Genomic DNA, 19,303 nt, shown 5'->3' on the forward strand with positions numbered 1-19,303 from the left:
GCCCTGAAAATTGCATGGTCAAGTTTCAATAGAATGAAGTCCAAGACTTCACCTGTATTAGTTAGCATTTGTTAAGTTATTGATATGCATTTGCTGCATTTACTCTAATGCGCTTTAGCTCCTGTTGTACTCTCACTGCAGATTTATTCTGTTTTTCCCTCTATTTTTGTTGTATTGGAGCACACTAGAGACAGGCTTTACAGCTGGTGTTCGTAACACTGGATCTGGTTTCACGATTGTGCTGTGTATGTGTGTGTGTGTGTCTGTGTAGCGTGCGATGATGCGCTTCTCGGAGCTGGAGCTGAAGGAGAAGGAGGGGTGTGTGTCGTCTGCAGCGCCCGGACTGGGGAGAGAGCAGGAGAGAGAGAGGGAGCTGGCGGAAAGCCAGCACGGAGCAGGAGACTGGGAACGGAGCCAGCCAAGCTCCAGGCCCTCCGCAGCCCTTTCGGCCCTCTCCGATTCCACTGAGCAGCGCAATGGTAAGACGTGTGCGCACACACAAGCGCAATCCCTCTTGCACCGTCACCCATTCCTACGCTCCCTTTTATCTCCTTTTTCCTTTCCGGCTATCTTTGTCTCACGCTCTCCATCTTTCCTGTAATGTATGTCATATGCGCTGCCTCTCACTCCTGCCTTGATTCCGTCCTGCGATCATCCCAGTTTCACAGGCGCATGCTCATTCTTCACCCCCCCCACCCCTTACATTTCCTCCCCATGTCACTAGGGACAGTCCCTGCGCTGTGGCGCTCCATACAGCAGCGTTAAACCAGCGGAAACGACGTGGTAAACATGGCTTCCGCCACCGCCACCCTCAAACAGGAAGCGCATACATAAACATGCACAGGCTCTCCCCTCTTTCCCTCTCTCTCTGCTGTTTGGCTCTTGTTTTTTCCACTTGAGCTTCGGTAATGGCCTAATGCCATCAGATTTCCAAATCAACACTTTGCTGCTATGTGACCTCGCTCTCCCTAGTGGCTTTCACAGAGGCGAGCCGTTTCCTGTGCATGTGGGTCAGAATGCGTATGTGCGCATGAACGCTTGCATGTGTGTCAGCCACATGGACAATTAAAGGCGCTGCGAATTACATAAACAGAGTCTGCTCGGCAGTTCCTGTCAAGCTTTAAGGGTGAAATTGCTCGATAAAAAAACTTTCGAGCTTTGTCACATCTGTCGAATACCAATGTTTTAAAAATGAATACAGTTGAGGTAATGGACTTAACAAACAAAATTGATTGTGTGTGTGTGTGTCCTTTCTGGAGGTTTCATGTCCTTCGATCCTTTCTTTATTTATTTTTTATGCCCCATCTGTCCTTCAACATCTCTCTCGTTCACTCGTTGGCCACATTAACTCTCAACGGGTGACGCGAACAAGGTTTCCATGGTGATCCGTTTTTGTGCAGAGTTGCTATGGCGCACACATTGCCATGAATTATGGGATGCATGTGGTGTTAGTCACATGCTTTGTGCATGTCTGTAAGCACGGGGCAGGGTGGGCTGCATTCTTACCCAGGCCAGTATAAAGGTGGATCTGTTCGGCACCGAGCGTGTGCTAATCAAGTAATTTCACATGTACGACTGAGCAGGGTTTTTTTTTTTTTTCTTGTGGCATATGTGTTTTCGTAAATTTGCTAGATTTGGTTCATGTGTGACTTATTAGGTTTCGGCTAGCCGCATAATTTGTGTGTGGTTTTTCTAGACCGTGTATGTAGCGTGTTATATATTGTGTGTGTGTGTATGAGTGTGTGTGTGTGTGAAAGAGAGAAGCGGGCGGTATGGAGCGTGAGCCCCTAGCGCCTGTCTTTGATCTGCGCTGCTGCTCTTAGCTGCCGGGAGAAATTCTCAAGGAGCGCTTTTCACTGCCACACACAGAACGAGAGAAAGCAGGAGAGGGGGAGGAGAGTGTGAGAAGAGAGGAAGGGGGAGGGAGAGGAGACTCGAGCTGGGTTGCCTCTTGCGCTCTTGGCACGGATGTTTTGGGCTAATTTAAGCTTGCAGAGAGAGCAAGTAAGCGCGTCCCTGTTTGCAGTCTAGCTCCCAGTGTGGGATGGGTGTGGTGTAGTTAGCACAAACACGCAACTGTCCAGGGCAGAGAGAAGGGCTTGTTTTTCTTTAGTCTTTTCCGCTCTGTCTTTCTCCATCTGTGGCCTTGTGCTCTGCTGGCCTGCCGTGCTTCCTTTGGAAATTGAAAAAAGGTCTTTGCAAGTCGGTGACGCGGCGTATCAGGCTAACACATTTTTTTTGTTTGTGTGGCTACGCAGGTACAACTCCAGCATGTGCAAACAACAGAGTTCCCGTGCTCCAACGGTGCGGCCTGCCAGCCGATGTCCTGCAGCCCCACCGAACGGAGGAGAAGAGAGCGAGGGACGTGAAGGGAGAGGAGGAGGGGTCTGTTGGCACGGCGACGGGCAGGAAACGTGCATTGGGTTTGGAACACAGCCAAGGCCACCCTGATTGCACACACACCACAGAGGAGAGAGATGGAGAGCGGCCGACGAGAGGAGAGGAGGATAATGGCATCGCATCCAAGAGAGCAAGACTGATTTCAGGTAGACGTTCCGTCTGTCTGTCTCTTCAGTGTCCTTCATGAGATCTGCCTTCTTTTTATTCCATCCTTTCTGCCACCTCTGCAAACAGCAAGCAGTGGATCGTCCACTGTCTTTCATCTTATCGCCGACCTTCTGTCTCGCTCACTGACACGTCTCGCTTGCTCTCCAGAGTTCAGCTGTTCTTCTCCCCCTTCCTCTGCTTGCTCTGGCTTTGATCCTTTCACTGGCCTTTTCGATTCATCTTGATTTGTGTTTATTGCCATCACATGGTCCAAATAAACACAACTGCCGGGCGTTCTCTATCCTACTCTCTCTTTGTGCTCAGTCTAAAGGGCGTTTTCAGACATCAAAACAACCATTGTATAAACTCTCATCGCTTAAACGTGTCCCAGAAAGCTTGTTTCTGTCAGAAAACCATATGTGTCTGCAAGTGGGTGCGTGTTCTGCGCTGTACCTTAATTTAAAAGCGATCAAAATTGTGTTTATGTTCTGATAAGGAAATGACTGTTAACAATCTGAATCAATCCTTGGTCTGATTATACAAACATTTGTATTTACTTTTAATTAGCATTTTATGCAATAAAATAGTGGACAAGTTTTGCTCAATGTAATTTTTGTTCAATATCAATAACCGATAACTCTTTAGATTGTAGAAGCTGATACAATAATTTTAGACAGAGATGGCCAAGTTAAGAGCAAGGCTTTTAAGCTCATCCAGTTAAAAAACATTTAGGAAGGATCATACATTCATAGGATGTGAAGGAACATTGTTGGGATTTAGTGTCCTGTATCTCGGGATATGCCTTAGTGCGTAACATATACCCCTTGTTCAATTCCCATTTGAGATGCATGGTAAATCCCGGTGTACATGGCAATTCCTCCCAGCTGACCACTTAAGATTGGCTCATCCCAGACGGATGTTAATATGAGGTATAAACGGATTGCCTCTATCTCTCTCCGCAGACGTGTGGCCACAGCCCTCTGAGCAGGAGGTGAAGAAGCTGAAGGTGCGTATCGAGTTGACGGGTCTTCGGCTCAGTAAGCCCCGCCACCTCCATAATCTCCAGGAACTGTGGGATAGACAGGGCCAGCTCAACCATGACAGGCCACAATTCGGAGCCACCAACTTGGGTTTGCCTCCCACATCCAAAGCCTCCATTCCACCTCTTCAAACCACCAGGAGGGAGAAGCTTGACCCTTGCACTCCGGAGGTCCCGAGAGTCGCCCACGGTGTCCCTGCTGTGGATCGAAAGGTCAAAACAAATGGAATTGAAGAGAAGGGATTGAAAAGGAAAGCAGAAGTCGAGAGAGGCTGGACTAAGGAACAGCTGGAATATGCAGAGTCCAACACAGGTACGTCGTTCCATTCAGTCTCATTTAAATGCACAGTTGTAAGCAGAAAGCAAAGGATTCTGGGAAGTAGAGAAAAGATTGTCTGAAAATCTTTAGAGGACGTTTGAGTCAACAGGGCCTCAGAGTTGAGATGAAATGGGACAGCAGTCAAAAATGCTGGTATTGTTTTTGATCCTTTTTATTTGCATGCCTAAAGAGTTTCCTTGTCTAGCTTGTTTATTCATAAACTGATCAACCATTCAGGGGGTGCGCTAATGCAGGTTTCACATCTCCCTACGCACTACTATTCATGATATGTAGTCCCTACTCTCTATTTTCTGGAATGTACTTCTTACATCCTATTTCTACATTCTCTGCCCTAAAACTTACGACCTATACCCTTGTCCCTTCCGTCCATACAATATGTCCTACATATTACACCTCAATACATACTACAATATCTGTATACAACATCTATATCTTTACCTTTTATTTATTAAACAATATATTCATTTACAGAACCAACATTATTATATTACTACATCATACATGTTACAACTTATGCTCCATTTTCTTTCATTTCTTGCACATTGTACCTTACCCAAAACATACTACAATTAATACCTTTGTAGTTTGACATCCAACACTACACACTAATTACTGCATAGTTCTTCCTGTACACAGCAGTATATACCCTGCACATGCATACTACATTCTTCACAATGCATGCTATACATTTTTAGGCTTTGAAAATCAGGAGTGTCAAAATTTATCTACGGTGCATTGAGATGCAGAAGAGGGTCATTTTGTATAAGAGTTGTGACAGACCATTATTGTCTATGGTTTTACAGAGGGTTTTCTGATTTGTTACAGAGGGTTTTCATTTGTCATGGTAGCATTTCTATATTGCGATAGGCAAGATGTGTACGCAGGAAGCATACTATTGCGCTGGATGTGAAAAGTTTACCAAATAGCATACTGTGATGAGGGATCCGAGGTGGGAACGTAGTTAGTCTACCGAAACGCAAATCAGTCTACCGAAATGTGTATATACCATACAAGCTGAAGCTGATTGGTCAGTTCTTCACTCACAATACGCTCGCGGCAGTCATTCAACTGAGTGTGTCTTGAAGGCTGTTTGCACGCGCAAGCTGCACACTTCTATTAGAAATAACAAACTTGTGCAAACTCTAGAAGCCTAAAAGGCTGTCGTCATTTGCAATTTCCACCAATTGATCTTCTTGCACAGACCTTTTCTTTGGCAGTTCATGGCTCCTTCACCGAGAGTTTTCCCCTTTGCAAAGAAACTTTCTGAAGACGTCTCTTTCTTACTCATTTTGCTGCTTGTAGGTTAAATTTGGGCACTCAAGTGACCGAGATGTCATTTTTCAAAATAAAAGATCGTTTAGACTCCGATAATAAATAAAATAGAAATAATTAATGATTTCTTGCGCAGCCCGGTACCAATTGATTTACGACCGGTATTCGTCCGCGGCCTGGTGGTTGAGGACTACTGGATTCAAAAAATGCTATTCAGGAGCCATGTGCCACATAACTACATGTAAAAGCTTGTGCTCTCTCTTGGCTTTTGCATTGGTGCTGAGGGATTGAGATGAACTGGCCAGTGTTTGCATATGTACATGACCAACAAATGGAGGCGCGCAACAAGGTGTGCCTTACAGAGAAACGTTAAAGTAATGCAAAAACATGTCTTCGAAGGATCTGGTTACCCTAGTGCAGGGTGCTCAAACTCTGTCTTGGAGGGACGGTATCCTGCAGGTTTTAGCTCCAACTTGCCTCAACACACCTGCATGGATGTTTCCAGAAAGCCTAGTAAGTGCTTTATTAGCTAGCCCAGGTGTGTCTGATTGGGGTTGGAACTAAACTTTGCAGGACACCGGCCCTCCAGCGAGAAGTTTGTGCACCCCTACACTAGGGTAACCAGAACCAACTAAAACTTAAGTTTTTCCATTACTTTAATGTTTCTCTGTAAGACACACCTTGTTGCACTTGTTTAAAACATCCATGGAGGTGTATTGAGGCAAGTTGGAGCTAAAACCTGCAGCACACCGGCTCTCCAGTACTGAGTTTTGGCAACCCTGCCCTAGTGTATAACCTACACATATGCTACATCCTACACGCTGCATACCATACATTTTTATGCTATGAAAAGTATATGGTTTCACAACACCACGTAAGAGTTCTAGGCTAAAGACTAAGTTTTATTTAGTTATGCAGGTCAGAGAAGGACCCAGAAGGAGAAAACTGAGTGGGGAGATGCAACCAGCACGAAAGAACGAGACACAAAGAAAGAGGGAGGGAAAGGCTGTTAGAAAGCAGAGAGAAGGCGTGAAAAAAAAAGACGAGTGAAAGAGATGAAAAGAGGATACGGAGCGCTGAGGGGAGAACTGAGGTGAAAGACGAGAGCACGACAGCAAGGGAGAGAGGCAGATTAGAGGAAAGCAGAGCACGTCGCCCTGTGTCTGCGGCTTCGGGATAGCAATAATGATTCTTGTTGATTGACAAGTCTCACACGCACACTCTCAGACGCTCGCTTCCTTGTTGGTATAAAAGCATCGGCGAGAAAGCGCATGCCGCAGAGTAATGAGCCATGAGATTCCACAACTGTGCAAATAACAACGTGCGTGCGTTTGTGTGTGTGTGTGTGTGTGTGTGTGTGTGTGAGGCTGCCCGTCAGTATCTTGGCTGCTGGATATTGTGCTGGCGTTCTGTCAGGAGGATTAGAGAGCAGCAAGACGAGAGACGAGACTCTTTATCTCGCTCTATCCCTGACTCTCTGCGCGTGTGTGAGTAATATATGCTATACATATGTATCTCGCTTTTACTCAAGCCGAGCGATGCTTTGCTGGTTAATACATTATTGTGTGCGCGTGTGTGCCCAGTTGCGTGCTAATGGGAGGCTAATATCCCCCAGATGTCCCTGTCAAAATCCGTCTCCCACCACACACACACACACGCACACTCTTCAACCGAGGGAATACGAACACGCACACAGGCTAATTTGTGTTGTCTATGACGAGGTGTGAGAGACAAGACATGCATGCCAGTGATGCACAGCTCTCCGCTGTAAGCCCCAGGGTATGCGTGTATGTGTGTGTGTGCGCTTTTAGCACGCTGCTTTTGTTCTGTTGATTTTTACAGGCATTAAGGTCTTTGCTCCCCTTTTGCTAATTGAGTGATTCACTTAGGTTGCAGAGCACGCATACTTGCGCGTGTATGTGTGTGTGTGTCGGGGGTAGGTGCGGTGAATCTGGTCTCAAGGGTTCTCGGGGTAGGACTTTAATTAGCCTGTTGAAGGAGAGGAGCACTTTACGCAGACTGGAACGATTTGCCCATGAGGACGGGTTCTCGCGCGCGCACACACGCAAGTGAACAGTTGCACAGTTGGTGGTCTGCGTGTTGAAGGTTTTCTGAGTTGCTTTCGTCTTCGGCTGATCTATTAGATGCACCAGTTTCGTTTCAACCAAACTAAACCGGCGCATTTCTGAGGGGGCTGTTGATGTGACTTTGTGGTAAGGATTTGATGACATATTGCTTCTTGTGTAAACTTCTGCATGTCTGTGAATAGTGGTCAACCAATATGGTTTTGTTGGTTAGACAGCATGTAGACACTTAAGTATGCAATATTTTTGTGGTTGCAGATTTTTTTTTAAATTGCATGTGTAAGAGTTTTGATTAAACTTGATCTATTTGCAACTGTTGACCCCCTTTAATAGATATCTACGCTATTTTCTGATAAAGTGTGTCACTGAACAGTGTTAGTGAGCGTGCGCCCTATACTGACACTGAGAAGAAACGGTCATTGAGTCATTGTTTTTTTTTTTTGTTTGTACAAATGTAATCGATTAACTTGATAATGTTTAGATGGAACCACTGAAGACAAATAAGTGTTTCTTTTACAGTACTTGTAAAAAATGACATTTGTTTGTCCCGTTGTTTCAAATTTTGGTTGAATTTATAGTTAAAGTCAGTGGTGCCCAAACTTTTTCTTATGATGGGCCAAAATTGAAGCTTGATTAAAAGTTGTGGGCTGAAGGTAAATACATCAGTCTGTATTACATTAAAATTGCAATTGGTAATTTCCTGATTTATTTCATAAAACTTATAAATGAATAGAAAAACGTACTTTACCCGTATTTACTAATGCATTCTAAATCGTTAGAAAATGTATATTATTTTACCAAACTTATTACAATAAAACCATTAGAAAAATTTATTTATAAAACAACAAAGTTCAATGTCGAATACATTAATCATCAAGCTTTACCTTGATTTGCATGCTGAGGTCTTCTGTTTTGTCCCCTATTCATTAAGTGACAGTATGTAGCTACATTTTTAAAAAGAAAATCTAATTCCTTTACAACAGTGGTCACCAAACTTGTTCCTGGAGGGCTGGTGACCTGCAAATTTTAGCTCAAACACACCTGAACAAGCTAATCAAGGTCTTATTAGGTATACTTGAAACATCCAGGCAGGTGTGTTGAGGCAAGTTGGAGTTAAACCCTGCAGGGACACCGGCCCTCCAGGACCGAGATTGGTGACCCCTGCTTTACAACATATAATTGAAACATTTAATTTCAGTTTTATTTTGCTGCTCAACAATAAAACAAACAAACAAACAATGGGAATCTCTGATAAAGGCATTACCCAACCCTTCCCAATCATATTCCCTCTGACTGGCCAAATCAAAGGATACAAAGGGCCAACTTTGGCCTGCGGGCCCTAGTTTGGGCATCTCTGGTTAAGAGTAAAATAGGTGTGGGGTTTATATTTACCTACTTGGAATTACATTTGTTTGATGCATTGTTTCAAACTTTTGCCTTAATTTATAGTGTGAAAGTGATGAATCGACGTTGGATGAAGTGTAACACATCTAACTTTTTTTTTATATATACAACTGTAAGTAATTTGTATATAAATAACACATTTATCGTGTATGGCCATACACTCAAATTGCTTCACAATCATGAGGAAGGTCTCTCCACACCACCACCAGTGTGCAGCATCCACTTGGATGATTTGACTGCAGCCACAGGTCAACAGCGCCAGTGCGCTCACCACACACAAGCTATTGGTGGAGTTGATGATAGAGTAAATCCGGTGGATTGGGATGATTGTAAGGCCATGATCTGTAAGGGGCCAATGGAGGAAATTTGGCCAGGACACTAGGGTTATATATATACTTTTTTCGAGAAGTGCCATGGGATTTTTAATGACCACAGAAAGGTTAAATGTATCATCCGAAAGACGGCGCTCACTAACAGTATAGTGTCCCCTTCACTATACTGGGGCATTAGGACTCACACAAAGCACAGGTTGAGCGCCCCCTGCTGGCCTCTCTTACACCCCTTCCCCCAGCAACATAGTTTTCCCATGTGGTCTCCCATTCAGGTACTGACCAGGCTCAGCCCTGCTTAGCTTCAGTGAGTAGCCGGACTGTAATCAACACCTATTTTATAGGAAATCTGCTTTGCTTTCATGTGTTTTACTTTCAAATTGTATTAATTAATTATGTTGTCAGAAAAGTTCTGACAATCATGATTTTGATTACTGGAGATTGTTTTGAAATTGCGAAATACCATCCAATGGTTTGGCCTGGTTGTTGTATATTGGTGTTTTTCTAGTTGCTCGTGCGTGTTTTCGTAGTCTGCATGTGGTCTTCTGTCTTTGGCGTCCTCTGTTCTTGCTTGCATGCGTGTGAGATAGATTTCCTCTGTGCGGTGGGGCTCTCGCTGCCTGTGTGTATGTGTGTGTGTGAGCGCGACCGAACGGGGAATATGATGAATAATGGAACAGATGTGGAGCGTGCTCGGTTTCTCTCCCTCTCTCTCGGCCTTGCGCTCACCCTTTCATCGTCTCTTCCCTCGCTGCTGCGTTTCTCTCTCTATTCTCCCACTTTAACGTCCGTCCGTCATTTCTCCTTTTCTGTTCGCCGTTGCTTCCCTTTTCATTTGATTTCCCTCTCTTATCTTGCTCTCCCTTTCATGTTTTCCCTCTCTTCCCTTCCGTCCTTCTCTGCCGCTTGATGTTATCACTTAAACGTGCCTCTTTCGCTTCAGCTCTGGTCACGTGAGGCAAAATAGAAAGCAGACGAAGGGAAGGATGTATCACTTTTTTTGTTGTGCATGCGTGTGTGTGTGTTAGAACTCTTTCGTCTTTTGTCCATCCATCCTAACGCGGTCAGCCTTCTGCCGCTGTCAGTCTGATTTACCTAACAAGACCTTCAGGAAACTGTGGTTGGTTTGTCTCTGTGTGGTTCATCTGTGATGAAATCGCTAGCAACAACACAAAACAGAAATCCCAGATTGTGCGCTTGCATTTGTTTGTGTGTTTTTACATGTTTTAGGTTGATTAAATGAAAGTAAGGGTTTGTGCAGTATTATTTGTTGTGATCTTAAGAAAAGGTGTTTTAATATTCATAGAATAGTTAAGCTTTTAGCATAATATTTGTGTTTTTAATGTTTATTTGGTATTATTGACTCATTTTAATTAAATCTAATTAAATAAAAAAATGTTCACACAACGCACAAAAACGGCTTTTGGGTACTATTGGAATATAGCTTTCAGACTTCAAATTAGGGATGCGCCGAAACCAGTATCGACTCAATACTAGGTTAAAATACTCATACTCTTATCGTACATGAAATGCTAATAGCACGCATCGATATCACTCAGCAGTATTTCACTACGTGGAACTACCTGACTTTAATCTTAATGTATCAATCAATGTTGGTCAGTTATTTACAAAATAAACAAGAACGAATAACAGAGGTGAAGTGCTTCAAAACAAGTCTGCAATATATGCTTCAGCTCCAAGAACAAAATAATATTATACATTAAATTAAAGAGGAACATTAATCGTTTCAGAGAAGCCTATTTTAAACTGTTTTCACTGTTAATGACAAAATCATCCATTGCGCTTTTCAGTTTCGGTTTTAATTCCCTATTCACAGCACTGAAAGTATTCCCTGACTACCTCGGAAGAACGAACTCAGTCGGTAGAAAAACTCTGAAACATTGTGTGATGATGGTTGTGCGGTTTTTTTTGTTTTTTTGTTTTTTTTTAAATGAGTGTATGCGTATTTATAGCAGTCTGTCAAGATAAAATCTTAATATTTTAGAGAAAGTCGTTAAAGTTTGCATATTCATCTGTTGATCGTATCCACCTGCGACCCAACAATAGTTAAACATCACGTAGCCTACTTTTGGATTACCTGAGCACAGATTAAACGGTAGGACTGAATAATATTACGAATATATGGACTCAATAACATAACGAATAAATAATATAGTGAATATAACGAAGAACCACGCATAACAGGGTTTTGTGAATCCCCAAAATACAATGTCAAGAGAGTGACTCTATAAGGTAACAAACTGCACACTCTTAATTATGTAATTTGTGAAGTCGTAGACTCAAGTTAGTGTAAGGCTTAATCAGTAAACCATAGGGTCTATCGATTTGAAGGGTTATCAACAATGTGTGTATATTTTTGGCTTGGAATAGCCTTCTGTTAAAAGTTTTTGTGTTCGTCCTTGCTACAGGCAAAAAATAAAACCTACTTTCGAATTAATCGCACTTTCTTTGAAACCAAATCTAAGAAGCATCGGAATCGATACACGATATCGGTGACTGCACATACTGTAAAATACTCATACTCGTATCGGTTTGTAAAACAGTGGTATCGGTTCGTGCCTACTTCAAATGTGTGTTAAATGCTTTTTTCTTTCCATCTTTCCATATTTTGAGCAATTTTTTTTACCAGATTTTACAGAATTTAAATATTTTTCCCCCAGTGTAACCACTTCTGAAAAGTTGTCTACAAAAAACAGTGGTTAACACTGTTCATGAAGTTTTTTTTTGATTGTATATAAATATATCAAGTATTTTTGTTCTATCATTCCTAAATCACTTGAAATCGGCGCATACTTTTCATTTCTAAGTAAAAATTTCTGCAAATGTTCACACATTTTAGACCAAACTACATTAGATTCCTCACACAATCAGAGCTTTCTTAAAAATTGCTTTCATTATTGATTAAACCGTCTCAGCGAACTATCTTAACTTATTTCCCTGTCTCTATCTTTCTCTCCAGCAATCCCGGCCCTCTCCGACAGCTTTTGCAGTGACTCCATACGCAAGTTCTCCTCTGCCGTTCCCCCTCACCACCTCTCTGACAAGCGGCAGCGTCTCAAAGAGCACCGCAAGTCTGTTGGCTCTTCTTCGCCCTCTCCGGACCCCGACTGCACTTTCCCAGGACGCTTGCGCCGCCACGGGGACCCTGAAAAGCCAAAGGGCAAGCGCCAGTGCAAGACCAAACACCTCAGCCAGCAGGAGCGCAGGATGCTGCTGCAGTCCACCAATCAGGAGTGTCCCGAGCTAAGCCCCGCCCACCAGCACAAGGTAAAAGCTGCGGCAGAAGGTCGAGGTGCTTTCTTTTGTCTCTTAGCTTTGGCTCGCGACCCAAGCGCTCTCCCCGGGCTCCGCAAGGAACCGTTTAAAAACGTGTCTCCAATCACAACAATGTTAATCATCCCAATTAGGGAAGCGCCGCGGCTCTCTGGGACGGCTCAGCGGACGCGGGTGGGGGGGGGGGTCATAGCGTGTGTGTGTTTGGAGTGCGGTTGCTTTGACCTCCTCTTGCGCTGAAAGGCAGACTCCCAGCGGAGGGACGCGAACGAGGGGGAGGGACGAGTGAAGGCCGGGTCTCTTTCTCTCGCTCTCCGTCAAGGAAAATCATTCCCCGGTGAACACGCTGCGCATTCTTTAAATAACACAGCCTGCGTTCTTGCTCACACACACAGATGTAGTGCAACAGCCGAACACAAACACACCTCGCGTCCAGGCCGTTTACAGCAGACAAACGCGGTCGTATGGCAATATTTGTGTCAGTGTTTACACAATACTGCATGTGCGGGTTTGCAAAGTGAGCATCGTTTTTGACTTTAGGGACAGGCTGTGTGCATGTCCTCCAGAAATGACGCATGAAGTTTATCTGTCTGCCTGGTGGTTTGCTTGTGTGTAGATAATTGTAGTTCATTCTTGAAGTTTTATGTTTTAACTTGAAAAAAATGTAAAGATTGGAATAATGTATTATATTTTCATTATGATAATGCATGAAATTATTGTCATTATTATATATAATGTAATAATTGTAATTGTAATAATAGTTGTTGTTATTAATATTGATGATAATGTACCCATTAATAAGCATAAATAATAATAGTAGCATGCATGCATATCCTTATTTTTTTCTCTTATTAAATATTAAAAATGTATAAATAGAATTAATAATACACACTTTAGTTTCAATTCTAACTATTATTTAGTGGCTTTTCACCTGCCTATTAAGAAGATGTTGATTAGTACTTACAATTGTGGACTTAGTGGCTTTGGGTGCCCTTAGCAATTCCAGCCATAGGGCCCTAGTCCTGAAATGCATCCTTTCTACTTTTATTTAAGTTTTATTTATATTGCTAATTATATATATATGCACATATATATATATATATATATATATATATATATATATATATATATATATATATATATATATATATATATATATATATATATATATATATATATATATATATATATATGTATATATGTATATGTATGTATGTATGTATGTATATATATGTATATATATATATATATATATATATATGTATGTATGTATGTATGTATGTATATATATATATATATATATATATATATATATATATATATATATATATATATATATATATTATATTATATTTAATTACGTTAAAATTGTATTTGTTTAACTCTCACCATACAAAATATGGTAGAAAACGATGCTATATAAAGTTATATAGAATTTATACTTCCAGATATTTATTAGGGGGCTCTAGTTTTCCCAGCCCCAAGCGGCCACTTACCTCGCTTATTGGTTAAATCCCCCCCTGAGTACTTATAAAGTACATATTCTGCATGATCTCATTCTACATCCTTATCCTAACCAATACACCTAAACCCTATACCTAAACTACTACCTTAACGATTATGCAGCTGCACATTAGGAGTTTGAGGAAAAAGTCATAGTTAATAGTTTATTAACAACAAGAATTGTACCTTAAAATGAATGGTGACCATATTAATATAAATGTTATTTATTATTAAATAGTTTTAATAATAAAATGTGCTCTTTTTTCAAAGTCAAATTAGAGGTTGTGGTCATCTTGATTAATCCAGGGATGCCCAAACTGTTTCTTATGAAGGGCCAAAAAACAAACTTAATTGAGGCTAGTGAGCCGAAATTAAATATAATTATCATGGGTAATTTCCTAATTTATTTAATAATATATATATATATATATATATATATATATATATATATATATAAGAAAATTGCTTTATATTAATTGCTCTATAATTAAGATGTTTATTAGTACTTATAAACAGCATGATCTAATTCTACATTTCTAATCCGAAACAATACCTAAACCCAACTACTAACCCAACAGATATGGAGCAGCAAATTAGGAGTTTAAGGAAAAAGTCATAGCTAATAGTTTATTAACAGCAAGAATTGAACTTTTAAAATAAACGGTGACCATAATAATATCTATAATATAATAATATCTATGTATTAAATACTTTTTAAAGTAAAAATTTGCCAGGGGTGCCCAAATGTTTTCTTATGAATGTCCAAATAACAAACTTGATTGAGGCCAGTGGGCTGAAGGTAAATACAGTTGCCATGGGTAATTTCCTAATTTATTTAATAACATTTAAAAAAAACACATTTCTTTATATAAACTAATACAACTTTTTAAGTATTTTTTAATGAACTTACTACGGTAAAAACAAAAAAATCTCATTCATTATAACCGAATGGAGTTACACCAGTTTTTGCCTTAATTTGCTCACCGAAGTCTTCTGCATAGTCCTCTATCCGTCGAGTGACAGTATTTACGTTGCTCTTTGTAGCTCAACAATAAAACAAACAAAAAAAGGTTACATCGAATTAGAGATGATGATCTCTTTTAAAGGCCTTCACCCCAACCCTTTACATCCTTCTCACTCTCTTCTCAGATTAAATGGTGGGCCAAATCAAAGATTACAATGGGCCAACTGTAGCCCAAAGGCCCTACTTTGGGCATCTCTGCTCTAATGTATGCTCTCATTCAGACATTAACGTCGTATTTTTAGAGACACTTGTTTTCTCCGCACTGTTCTATACCTAGCAGATCGGTGTGTGCGTGTGTGTGTGTGTTTACTCTGACAGCTGCTGCGCTGTGAAACTCCTCTGGGGTGGGTGGAGTTCCCGCCCTGATCACCCCCCTCCCTTCCCGACCTTCAGTCTGCGCGGATGAACTCGTGGACACACACACACACACATACGCACACACATACACAGAGCTCTCATCCGCCCGCCCTACTGCGCTTCACAGATAGAGAACTCGCACACGGAAGGCGGTAGAGATAAAGCGAGTGGGAGAGAGCCAAAGTCTTCCGTTGTTTCCTGTTTAACTTTCCCTGCCGGGAACATGCTTGCTGATGGATCGCCGTCTGCAGCTTTCCATCCAGCTCGCAGGCAAACAAGCAGCCTAGAGCCCAACAACAAAACAAAAAATAGGCAACGTGGAAGATGCGCACTTTTTTGGCTTAAAACATGTTTATGGGTTGTTTGTACTTGTGTGAATAGTTTCTGTTAAACTGCAGCGCAGAAATAACCTTGCTGACCATACGGAGTGTGTATTCGAGTGCGAGGAGGAGCTGTTGTTGACAGTCACACTTTAATTCCTGGTTTATGGTGTGGAACTATTTCCTGCACTGGTGTCCACTAGTGTGATAAAAAAATGTGGAAACTATCGTCAGTTTTCAGAGATTTACAGATCGTAGGCTGGCTTTGATTGTGCCGCAGTGCCCACTATGAACGTGTCGCTCTGATTAATTAGCACATGTCTTTTGGCACTGCTCTATCACTCTTTTGTCTTTGAAGAGAGTGTTCACCTTACCTGCCTGGCCGCATAAATGTCTGTATGAAGTCTTAAGACTGATTTATACTTCTGCGTCAAGCGATTGTTATACCTCACGTCGCATACTTTGCCTGTAGCTGACACTGTTTTAAGCATTTATACTTCTGCATTGTGGCTGTGCTACTCTGCAATAACACTTTTGAAACACTAGTTGGCAGTGGGGTTTCTATGTTCCACTGTGTCAGATTTCTTTGTCTGTGTTTTGGGGTTTTGCCAGAAATATGTGTGATGTGAATGAAGAAAGTGGCAGGAACTAGGGCTGTGCGATTTGGGGAAAATATCCAATTAGGATTTGTTTTCGAGCAGATATTGCAATTTCGATTTGATTTTGATTTTTAATTTTGTAGTCAAGCTTCAGCTCAATATTCTGTATCGTCGCTTCCTGCTGCTAAAATGCAGTAAGTGCTGGTTAAAAAGAGGAACTAAACAAGATATTAACTAACTCAAACTTTTATTAAAATTGTTTATAAATATTCAGAAATTAAACTCTCATTTTTCTCTTGAGCAAACCGTAGTGAGTTATGGCGTTAGTCATCTCGTGCCTTCGTGAAGTTTCTTCATATGGCAAACAACTCTGAAATTGTACTTTTCTGTTGCTAGCTACTAGATCATGTCACTGGAAATACTTTTAATTGACTTATTAGCGAGGCGCACTCCTCATTTAGTCCGCTGTGGTGCTTTTTTAGGTGCTGGTTGTTGTATTTCCTTATGTCGTGGCAATAATTCTGCTCTTATAAACAACCCATGCTGTTTGTCTTTGATATGAATTCATCTGGTAATTCTTCTGAAGCAGCAGATGCCATGATCCCTCTTGTCCGCGCTTTACAGTTTTTTTGTTTAATTGTGGGCGTCCCGCATAGTTCGGTTGTGGAATTCTGATTGGGCAGGACAAAAGTGTGCTTACTCAATTGGCTAGTAAGACTGTCACATACAGACAGCAGTCACGCATTTGCTCTGGGCAAGGGGGAATTACATTATACATATATTTTATATCGCAGCCTCTTGCGATTTTTAGCTTATCGCAACATTTCAAATCGCAATTGTGATTTGATTTCGATTAATCGCACACCCTAGCGGGAACTAACGAACATTCAACGGGTTTAATCATAAAGTAAACACAAAAGTATCTATCTGGAGATTCTTTATGGAACTCGACATGCTCCTCTTCCACGAGTCTTGGTCCCGCTCGCACTCATCAACGCTACAAGCCGACCAATTGCAATCTTAGTCTCCACATCATCATGATAAATGTAGTTACATTTTTTAAGAGGTGTGTTACACAATGTACAACAAAGTATATGGAACTGTGTCAAGGCTATGCCTGACCTACCGTCAGGAGCGGTGTGTCCATAGAGGTGACCTAAACAGCCGCCTAGGGCGGCAGAATAGTGAAGGCAGCATCAGCGACCCAACAGTCATGAGGTCGGTGTGATCGTCCTTTGCCTAGAGCGGCAGTTCAGCTTGCTCCGGACCTGCCTACCGCATGCTCCTGACGCAGAAGTAAAATCTAGCCTTAGGGTTTTGTTGGTGGTGTTGTGATTGGTGGTACATGCAAAACTAATGCATTTTTATTCCCCGTCAGGTGGTGAAATGTTCTGCACAGAAGCGACCAGCACTTCTTTCCAATTATGAGTCTTCTCCCATCAAACCTCATCCCCCTTCTCCTGCCTACCAACCTGCAGCATCGCCGACCCCTCCATGCGCTGTTGCGGATGTACCTGTACCTCCACTCGCCCCCGCACCTCCAGTGTCAGCGGAGCCACCGGTCAACAGGCCCATGCCGCCCGAAGCTCGCAGACTCATCGTCAATAAAAACGCCGGCGAGACTCTGCTGCAGAGAGCTGCACGGTTGGGATATGAGGTAAGTGTGCACTTGCGCGTGTATGTGTGTCTCTCTCTCCCTCTCTCTCTCTCTGGCTGCCCTTTCCTGCTCTCTTCGCATCTCATTATTTCTGCGTGAGACTGAGTCTGACATGCGAGAGCCCCTGACAGGCACAGAGCGATCGCTTGGCGTCCACACACACACAATGTTTTTCCCCCCCTCTTGCGACGCAGTCTTTCGCTCTCTCTCACACACACACACACACACATACGCGGCGTCTCATCTCTTTCTCCTTTCGGCTTTTGCACTCCCACTCAAACCTTTCTCGCTCGCATTCATTCCCGTGCCTTTGCAGGCGCTCTGTTTCTCGCACTTTTCCATCGTGTCCTTGCTCTTTTTCTCCATCAAACCAGAAAACCTTAACCTTTCGCATGCCGTCTCTGATCTTCTAGTCTGCCTTTTATGAGTTCAACACGAATGTTGGTCGTGTCTTTGATTTTTAATTTTTTTTATATTGAAATGGTATTTGGAATGCATTGTTTTTATTGCAGGAGATGATGTTGTGTTGATGCTTTGTGGATTATCATTGATCGCATTTTAAAACAGTTGCATCCCTGCACTTTTTTCGACAATATATTTTGTTTTTAGTAACAAAGCATGTTGATACGTTTTTTTGTTGTTGTCATTTTTGCCTATATTATGATATGACAGTGAATATTGATAGGAAGTAAAGTTGGAATGAGTATGGGATAGCGCTGGGCGATATGGCAAAAATGCAATCTCAATAATTATTTTCCATATGACACAAATGTCCACAAATGATAATGATTTATATTTTAATATCAGTTGTTAATGCTTCCCGATTTCAAAGAGTACCCTAACATTGACTCAAGTCACAAAAATGAGAGGGTCTATTAAATGGCGGAACATTTTCAGCTGATATATCTTTGGTGGCTGAAAATTCAGTGCATCTCTAATATCAAACACACTACTACATTCCCATTGTTGTGCTTTTCTGCTTTGTGATTGGCTCTTAGATCAGTGAAGAGTAAAAAAGTCCAGAGCTTATCATTGTTATTGACATTAATTTTATCGAGGTTTGATATAATATCGTATATCGGCCCAGCCCTAGTATGGGATCAGGAACGGTCTACAAGTTGGGATTCCAACTTGGTATGCCCACAGCACATGCGCTATATAGCTGAGTACGGACAACTAGATTCTCACCGCCAATGCTGTTGCATTTTTTATTTAATCAGGCAGTGATGAATTATACAGTGCTTCGCACACATAGACTTTACCTGGGCTGGCCGCCCAGGTATATTAACGACCACCCAAGTATATTTAATGACAGTTTTGTTTGTTTTTTTACCAATATTATCATCCTTTTACACTTTTTTCATATCTGCCAAAGATAACCAAACATCCGCGTTTGATTAACCAGTGGAAAATCTTCTCACATTTCGTACTGCTCATTATGTGTGCACGAGAACTGTCAACAACAGACTCGCGTGAGATGCGCCTTTTTGAGACTTAAAAATGCATCCGGTGACTCCAGACGCTTTTTCTAAAA

The 19,303-nt window shown here is 41.8% G+C and overlaps 1 protein-coding gene across 3 annotated transcripts in view; it reads left to right on the forward strand.

Annotated features, from left to right (window-relative positions):
- The window catches only part of bcor (BCL6 corepressor), a 56,832-nt gene that overhangs the window by 14,799 nt on the left and 22,730 nt on the right, over positions 1 to 19,303 (forward strand). For all 3 annotated transcript variants that reach the window (XR_012397342.1, XM_005173943.5, NM_205626.1), the window contains 5 exon segments: positions 272 to 479; positions 2,259 to 2,546; positions 3,510 to 3,899; positions 11,996 to 12,303; positions 17,491 to 17,769. Coding sequence is in view for 2 of the 3 variants with exons in the window: in XM_005173943.5 (XP_005174000.1) it covers positions 272 to 479; positions 2,259 to 2,546; positions 3,510 to 3,899; positions 11,996 to 12,303; positions 17,491 to 17,769 (1,473 nt within the window). In the remaining variant the exon portion in view is untranslated.

This window comes from Danio rerio, chromosome 22 (assembly GCF_049306965.1).
Source record: "Danio rerio strain Tuebingen ecotype United States chromosome 22, GRCz12tu, whole genome shotgun sequence".
Lineage (NCBI taxonomy): Eukaryota > Metazoa > Chordata > Actinopteri > Cypriniformes > Danionidae > Danio > Danio rerio.